General features: G+C 30.2%; 1 protein-coding gene across 1 annotated transcript; it reads right to left on the bottom strand.

Annotated features, from left to right (window-relative positions):
• Window positions 1–3,718: 3,718 nt before the first annotated feature.
• Window positions 3,719–8,705, bottom strand: LOC123290895 (protein Rae1). The gene is made up of 6 exons (XM_044871261.1): window positions 8,304–8,705; window positions 8,146–8,238; window positions 5,178–5,721; window positions 4,932–5,113; window positions 3,994–4,079; window positions 3,719–3,800 (listed from the first exon to the last, which is right to left on the bottom strand). The coding sequence occupies exons 1-6, from the start codon at window positions 8,484–8,486 to the stop codon at window positions 3,788–3,790; spliced, it is 1,101 nt and encodes a 366-aa protein (XP_044727196.1). The 5' UTR covers window positions 8,487–8,705; the 3' UTR covers window positions 3,719–3,787.

Here is an 8,705-nt window from a genome sequence, read left to right as displayed (position 1 = left end):
CATCAATTAAAACAAATAGCTTTACAAACTTTGAAGTTAAAGACCGGATTTAGAATCTTTAGATTAATGTTTAAAAATACAAAATTCAGATTCCTTTGACGATTGGAAAAATAGTTTTTGAGATATCAACTAAAATCGTATACGGAGGGCAATATCTTCAGTTTATATCTCAGAAACTTGTCATTTAATAGCAAAACCAACCAAGTCTTTGGATCATGTAGTTAATGTAGTTAATTAAGACCCAAAAATATATAAAACCAGGTCATTTGACAACTAGATGTCAAAATTACTAAGTTTCATCAAATTCCGAAACAAAACAATTTTTTCTAATGGGTATTAATTGCAGCTTAAAAAAAAGAATTAAAATACAATATCTCGAGAAGTGTTGATTTTCGACCCTCGGTTCCAGTGGCGAAGCTCTCATAGAGCAAGGTGGTGCACTGTGATAGCCCGAAGCTCAGAGCGCCCCCTAAGCTTTGAAAAGAAAGAAAAGTTTATTATTTTGTTGAAAATCTTTTTTTTACGCCTATTGATATCATATTTATAATAATTATTTTATATTGTCTTGTGCATCGTTGTTTATTTATTCCTATTTTCTTTCATTATAAACACATACAGCCGATTCTACCTCTCATAAACACGACGTATAGACTTGGCCACTAGGAATAAATTCAAGTCACTGTATTCTTATCTCTATAAGTTTGAGGGCCAATCGATCAATATAGGTTCAAGCTACGTGGAAAGAGGGGGTGGGGCCCTTGTATACCTAGCTACGCCACTGCTTCTAATCAAAATAGTTTCAAATTAACTAAATAACCATTTCCAAGCAAGCCAACGACATACCCAACATCTGGTATGTGTACTTAAAGCTTGAATAATCAACCTGTATTCCTTGGTTAACAATTACGTGAAAGTTTTGTCGATAATTGTGAGACATTTGAAAATGTGTGATTTTGCATATAACTTTCTAATAGTTGCAGGTGTGTTAATGAGACAGAAATATACTTATATTGAAGTCGTTTATCACCACTTAACTATACGTCCATAAGTCATTGTCATCACGAACATTCAATCTTAAATACAAAAAAAAAAAATATCGTGAACATCAGAGTTTTATCACTCAAGTCATATTTTCCCTTCATATGCTTGTTATTGCAAATAAAATATTTACATAAAGAGGATGTAGAAGTATATACGTAAAACCTTCCAAATTACTGAAATCTAAACTCGCTTTTATAATAAATATCTGGATGAACGAGCTTTGCTCGGTATTCTTAAAAAGACACAAATTTTATCACTAATAGAAGACCGTTTTAAATGTCTCCACACAAATACCAATTTGAATGTCCCGGTAATGTATTTTATTTCATTAACTACGATATACACCAATAGATGTCAGGAAGAGTTATAATTTGCATTGTATTTCATTAACTACGATATACACCAATAGATGTCAGGAAGTGTTATAATTTGCATTGCCGGTTTCAGTTTTTCATGAAAAGACGGATAAAACGACGTTTTTTAAAAATGAAACCTTGCTAGATCGACTTTTCGCCCCAAAAAACCCCTGCATACTCATTTTCATAAAAATCGTTGGAGCCATTTCCAAGATCGTTGATATATATATATATATATACAAGAATTGCTCGTTTAAATATATAAGATAAGATATTGTTCCACTAAACAACCCTACTTATCAAAGTTTAACTAATTTTAAATAAAGTCACTTAAATAAAATCAGTTCTCAGTTACAGAGGTTAATGCATATAAAATTCACTAGCTCTCTCAGTTATAAAGACAAAACAATTCCCAGATATAGAGGTTTGCTTCGTCCCACTAACAGAGGTATTTCAGGGCCAAAGTCTTGGGACCTCAGCATGAGTTCCAGTTATGGAAGTTTCTCACTTATCCAGATCCCACTTAACCAAGTTCCACTGTAGTACAGGGTTGTTTAGTAAGATTTTAACACCTGACCACTGATATCAGTGCGTTAAACAAAGGTACTCAAAACATTTAAATTTATTTTTAACGCTAAGATGTCAGCGCCGCGAGTCATAAAAATCTAACCATACCTGTTAGACGCTGATTTTTTCATTGAATGAAAAGACAAAAGATATCTACCTCATTTTATATTTGAATGTGCTGTTTCATATTTTCTCCCCTAGTCTTTTATAATTGCGATAGTTTTCCTACTTTTTGTACCATGTATATATGAAATATGTCCAAGGTATACTAAGTTTAGTTCCAAATTTATAACGCTTAAAAATATTGATGGTACGAACAAAAATTTGGTATAGGTGTTCATTAAATCACCTAATTAGTCCTTTTTCGGTTGTCTGCCTGTGAATACGATAACTCGAAAACGATAACGAAAAGAGATATCGAGCTAAAATTTATATAGCGTGCTCAGGGAGTAAAAATTGAGGTCGAGTTCGTAAACGAGGAACATAGGTCTTGGGTCCGTAGAACCCATCTTGTAAATCGTTAGAGATAGAACAAAAGTTTAAATGTAAAAAATTGTTTCTTATAAAAAAGTAAACAACTTTTGAAACGTTTTTTCGTAAACATCACTGTTTACCCGTGAGGACGCAAATTAGCTTAGAAACATTATATAATATGTATACAGGTACCTATTGTTTATATTTTAAATTTAAACGTTACATATATCATGTATATGATTGTTTGTTTATCTTTCTTTACTTTCCGTTTGACGTAAAAAAACAAAAGAATGCGTAATAAACACAGTCTATACATGGTATTTCAACAATTAACTGAGTCAATTGTTTGTTTTCACTTGTTTTTTTAGTAGTGTTGTTATATAAATTTTTTACATATAATTTTATATTTTTTCCGTTGAATATTATATATCTATGCAAGCTAACAGTTATAGTTCTTTTGTCTATGGCTAGATAGAGTCGTTCTTAGCATTAAAATTCATAATAAGTATTTGACTACCTTTTCAACAAATTATTAAACCACCTTCGGTATATATAAGTTTATCGTAATATTGCAAATGAATTTAAGGCGAGATTCTTTGCACAAAATTAAGGAAAAATGATCATAGGTAAGATGGAAGCTTTTAGCTTCCAAAATATACGATAGTAAATTTTCGAACTAAAAAGGTCAAATAATTAGTATATTAATGTGCGATATGAACTTATACTCAGGCTATCTATTTTCGAAATAAACAATTATAAAATTTTGAATTAATTTTTATGCCACTATACGGTGAAAATGAAAAGCAGAAGTTTCTGATCAAATATGAACTTATTTCTTATTTTAATGAACGTGGTTTCATGCGAAAAAAATTTACCATTTTTTAGTGTATCTCAAAAACTGAAAGTCTTTCATCATAAGTTTATATGACCTTTTTCTCATTTGTCTACAAAGAATAGTGTTTTGTAATATAAATTGTACACTCTGTAAATCCCCAGCATCACCAAATCAATTGTCCCCTGAACTCCCAAAATAGTATTCTAGGGTTTATAAAATGGACTCAAATTCATCCCTACGCCCCCTCGTTGACTTTCAATACTGCGCATAAACCAATATTTTCGGGGAAAATATGACTACAAACATTTAAAAAATAAATAAATAAAAATGTTTAACAAAAGTTGTTTTATTCAAAATAAAAAAAAATCAAAATTAAATTAAAAAAACAAATGAATTTGAACGCTTTTTAAATATGAACGATAATTTTATGGAAATAATCAAATAAAATGCATACATCCATCATCAGACTCAGACTCAAAATTGTTGTACAACATTTATCAGACGCATATCATTATTAATTCTTCACACTGAAATCAAATTGAATATATGATTTTTTTAATCACAAGAGCAAAAGAAAGAAAGAATTTATTAAAAATTTTGTTTTAAAATATTATATCTCAATGAAAATGATTAATCAATACATACAAATATAATAGTAAACATTAAAAAAATTAAAACAGCAACTATTTTTATTAAAGTCCAGAAGAATTGAGATCTTACGTATTCGAAGGTCGTGGTGCCATCTCATCGTAACAGGAATGTAAAAATATATAATTCTTCTTCATTGGGTTGTAAAATTCATGGCCCTATAAGCAAATTAAAATTTTGTTAGTTACAATCCAAAAAAACTATGTTAAAAGTATTATCCAATCTCCTCTAAAAGCCTAAGCAGATAGACCAGAACCTTTTATTCTTTTAATGGGAAATTTTCCGCGAACCTGTTTGCGGAACTTGGTGATAGTAAAAAAATTGAGTAGATTGGTACTTTTAATTAGTTAAATAGAAGTTCAATATTATTTTAAAAAGGCCTGTATGGTACTAATGTAAAAACATTTGTGATGTGAACTTAGACCTTGTTCACATTAGAACATTATTAATAATACGTAAGGGGTATATTAATAATACCGCCGAATAAAAAAATTATTGTTAATTTTTAAGGCAGCATGAGCACCAAGGCAATTTATGGTTGAAATTACTTGTACCTTATTTTCCACTTTGATGATGAATTTTCTAATAACTTCATGAATGTAGACGAAAAAATAATAAAACTTTCCCATATCTGTTATAAATGTTAGGTTCATATGGGTATGGTGTCACTTTGCATGAAGAAAAATGAATTAAAAAGGCCTGCGAAAGGATCACTTTGATTTTTAACGGTTAGACTCTTGCTCGCTACAGTCTAAATTGGACTTATCTACAATTGGTCCATTCAAATATGCTAGGTTAAAACAACCTAGGATTGCAAAAAGTAGTTGCAAAAAGTTCTGGGTCTTTTAACTAGATATGCCAATTGAAATACAATCTGACATCTACACAATCTGAGATTCTCTGACCAATAACTATAGGCAGCATAGATTATTTGGTTACAAAACTTTTAACCCATCTGCTTTGGAAGGATTTATATATACGGTATGATAAATTTTTTTTTCTTTATTTACCTTACTCCAGTCGTAACTAACGGAATATGCAAATATTTGACCAGTATGATTAATTGCACATCGTGTAATCGGTTGTTCCATTGTTTCGGATGGTTTTAATTTTGTTCGTGCATCTTTATCCCAAAATGAAAATGTCCCATCTGAACCTACTGTTGCTAAAGTTCCATGAATTGGATGAAAAGCTGAAAAATAATTATTATTAGTATACCGACATACATCATGAGAATGTGTCACATCGAATCTTACCTATATCGTTAACTGCGTATATATCTTGTACCCCATTTGGTACACCATTGGATCGATGGCACTTAAATGTAAAATTGTTCTTTGGATCTGTTGGATTCACGTACTGAATTGCAACGCGACCTTCAACACTACCTAACGCATATCCTGTAGGTACTTTTTTATCATCTCTAAAAATGGCCACACAACGATGTTGATACTTTAACGGCGATTCAACACGTTTAAATTCTTTTGGTTGTCCTTCTAATTGATATACAATTAAACCACGATTTGCAGTTCCAACAACAGCCATTGGATAATCAACATCAGCACAATAACAACGTTCCGGTAAATTTATACTTAACATTGGTGCAGGACTTCGTGTATCCCAAAATTTAAGCGTTTTATCCCACGATCCAGTCATTAAGCATGTATAGTTTGGTGCTTTTATCCAATGACAAGTTTTAACTGGAGCATCGTGCTGCGCAACTTGCATTGTTTGATTCGACGCTAAATCCCAAACTTTTACTTGTTTATCGCAACCAGCCATGAATACTTTTGTTCCATCCTAAATTAATATTAAAATTTCCTATAAAAATTTAGACCTCACATACCTACAAAGAGCATGCAACTTAAATACGTTAACAAAATTTATTAATTTAATTTGTTAATACACATAATCTCTATGTAAATAAAATCGTAATATTTTTCGTGTCTGAGCACGGAATGAAGCAATAGCTACCGAAAATACTCAAATCCGATTTGTTTTTGGAATTGTTATTGTAAACAATTTAAATTAGTTTTATATGACTACAAAAAGTCTACATTGTGTCCCAAAATTACCCCATACGAAGATCAGAGCGATATACAAGTAGTTGAGTAAATGAGGCATTTGATCAAGTAATCGACTCGTCGCCAGTTTATGGAAACCGGTTTAATAGAAACCGGTGGAAAATGTTTGTTAATGTGCACTCAACAAAATCATATTAATGGAAACTTGTAATTTTTCGATTTACTCTCATACGATCGGACAGAAGTATCCTAATTCCGGACATAAGTATCCTAATTTTGGACGATTCTGAGCCTTTTTTTATATCGAAACGTTTATATAAAAAATGGCGAGGGAAGGTAAAAAAGGTTTAGAGACAAAAAGCCTTTAAAATTGTCCAAAATATAAAGTCACATGGTTTTCACACAAATTTTTTATCAGAATCACAAAATAATCTTTATTTTCGTTAATAACAAATTTTCTGCAAAAATCCGTACTTTTTTTCTAAACGCTTATAATTCGAAAATGGTGAAGTTTGGTGAAAATTTCCACGAAAAAAAAAACTTGCCCGAAATATAACATAGAATGGATTTCAAATAAAATTTATGACCGTACCCACAAAATAATCTTTATTATCGTTAATAGCGAGTTTTCGGCGAAAATACGCAAATTTTGGTAAGAGGTAAGATAAAAAAAAACTTACTTTTTTTTAAGTAAAATAACGAGAATATGGTGTCCGGAAGCAGAGTACTTCTGCCCCACCGTATGGGCGTAAATCGAGAAAGCACAAATTCTCATGAATATGATTTTATTGAGTACACTCAGACAAACATTTTCCACCGGCTCCTATAAAAATCAACTGAAGAGCAGTCGATTTCTGGGATAGACTGTTGAATTTTTTTTATTTCCTCCGTTAAAGACAAAATTCTAAGCAAGGTCCTTTATATATTTTGGATCCATTATATCATTAAAAAGGTAGAGATTAGTTAACTATCGTTTTTTTGAGAATATCTCGATTAATATTAGAAAAAAAATGTTTAAATAGGTTTTTCGTTATAAAGGAAGTTTCTGCTTAAAATTTCATCCTCTATGTGCGATCTTTAATTTTTGCAAAACAAAAGGTCGTATGGGAAATTTATTTTTGTCAAAATGTTGAAATTTGTTCTTAGAATTCACAATTTTTATTTTGTTTATATATCTTACAAATTTACTTAGTTTAAACAAATTAGCTTATATATTTATAAGGTATTGCAACATTTGGTTACAGAAAACTACTATCAAGATGCAACACCCGGCAAATGAAAAATACAAAATTAAGGAAATTTTTAAGTCTAGGTTGACCTCAATCTGACCATAAGAATCGGAGATATCGAACATTTTGCGTTTGGCTGCCTCAATTGTTGATTAATTTTTTAACAAAAAACTGTTAAACTAACTAATTTTATATTTTCAATCAAATTTATGAAGTTTTTCAATTTTTTTTTTTGTTCTTAACATTAATTTATGAACGCGCTACAACGTCTTTATTGACCGTTTTCTTTAAAAAGTCGAAAAACTTTTTCCATTTTCTTTAAAAAGTCGATATACAATTTTCTGACGTAAGCCGATGTAGCTAATAATGTAGCAACGTAGCTAATAGTAAAAGTAGATATAGGATAGTTGTAGAGATTTTAAAGCAAATAAAAACTTATAGATGGGTGCAAATCGAATTGTGCTTATGAATTTGAAGTCATTTAATAAAGTCTTTAAATTTTACTTAAAAAAAAATATATTAATAACAGCTTGGTACCAGCTCGCTTCACTGGGCTTAAAAATAAAAGCCACCGCTTTATAAACCCCCCCCCCACCTCCGTAGATCTCACTTAGTAACTTTCCATAACACTGGAAGGGATTGTTTTACACAGCTAAAATATTTGCACAATTTTCAATTTTTTTAAGTGTAAGATAGTCATAATTCATAAAGTATATCAGAAAAGAAAGCCATGAATTGTTTGACAATTAATATTATACATTTTTACAATTGACAATTAATATTATATATATATATATATATTTAAATATATCTTTATAAATTATAGCTCATGTGTTATTCTGATGTATAATTTATATTGTTGTACAGTTTCATTCAAATCCATTCGATAGTTTTTGCGTGATAGCGTAACAAACAAACAAACAAACATTCTTTCTTTCACATGTATAATATGTATATATATAGATACTTACATCACTCCAACACACATCTAAAACTGGGCCAGCCATCGATTGCATGGACTTTGGAACTGTCTTTCCAGTTTGTTCGACTTCCCAACATCGTACCTTAAATGATTAAAATAAATGTAATCTTTAAACAATCTAAAAATATTTAATTTCAATAAACTTACATTACAATCCCAACTACCGGCAATTAAAAATATTTGTGGAAGTGAAGGTGGCGAAAATCTTAAGGAACTAACTGAATCTTCAGGGGGTGAAGTCACTTCAAAATCTTTCATAGGATTTACATTAACTGTAGTTGCTTGTTGAGTACCAAATGCCCCCAACGAACTCGGATTCATAAAAGACATTTTTGAAAAATTTCGTTATACTCAATTTGATTAACCTCAAAACTTATTTGGTTATAATTTTTTAACTATTTACACTTTAAGTTTTAATTTAAATATATATATTTTCATTCCTTATTCTTATTTTTTTAATCGAATCACAAGTTTAGAAACAATTAAATTATTTTTGTTTTTGTATTTACTTTCGCTTTCTCGAAAAGTTCCTTATACACACATTTCTTA

This window comes from Chrysoperla carnea, chromosome 1 (assembly GCF_905475395.1).
Source record: "Chrysoperla carnea chromosome 1, inChrCarn1.1, whole genome shotgun sequence".
Classification (NCBI taxonomy): domain Eukaryota; kingdom Metazoa; phylum Arthropoda; class Insecta; order Neuroptera; family Chrysopidae; genus Chrysoperla; species Chrysoperla carnea.
The sequence above is the reverse complement of the archived record's forward strand: the minus strand, read 5'-3'. Positions and strand labels throughout refer to the sequence as shown.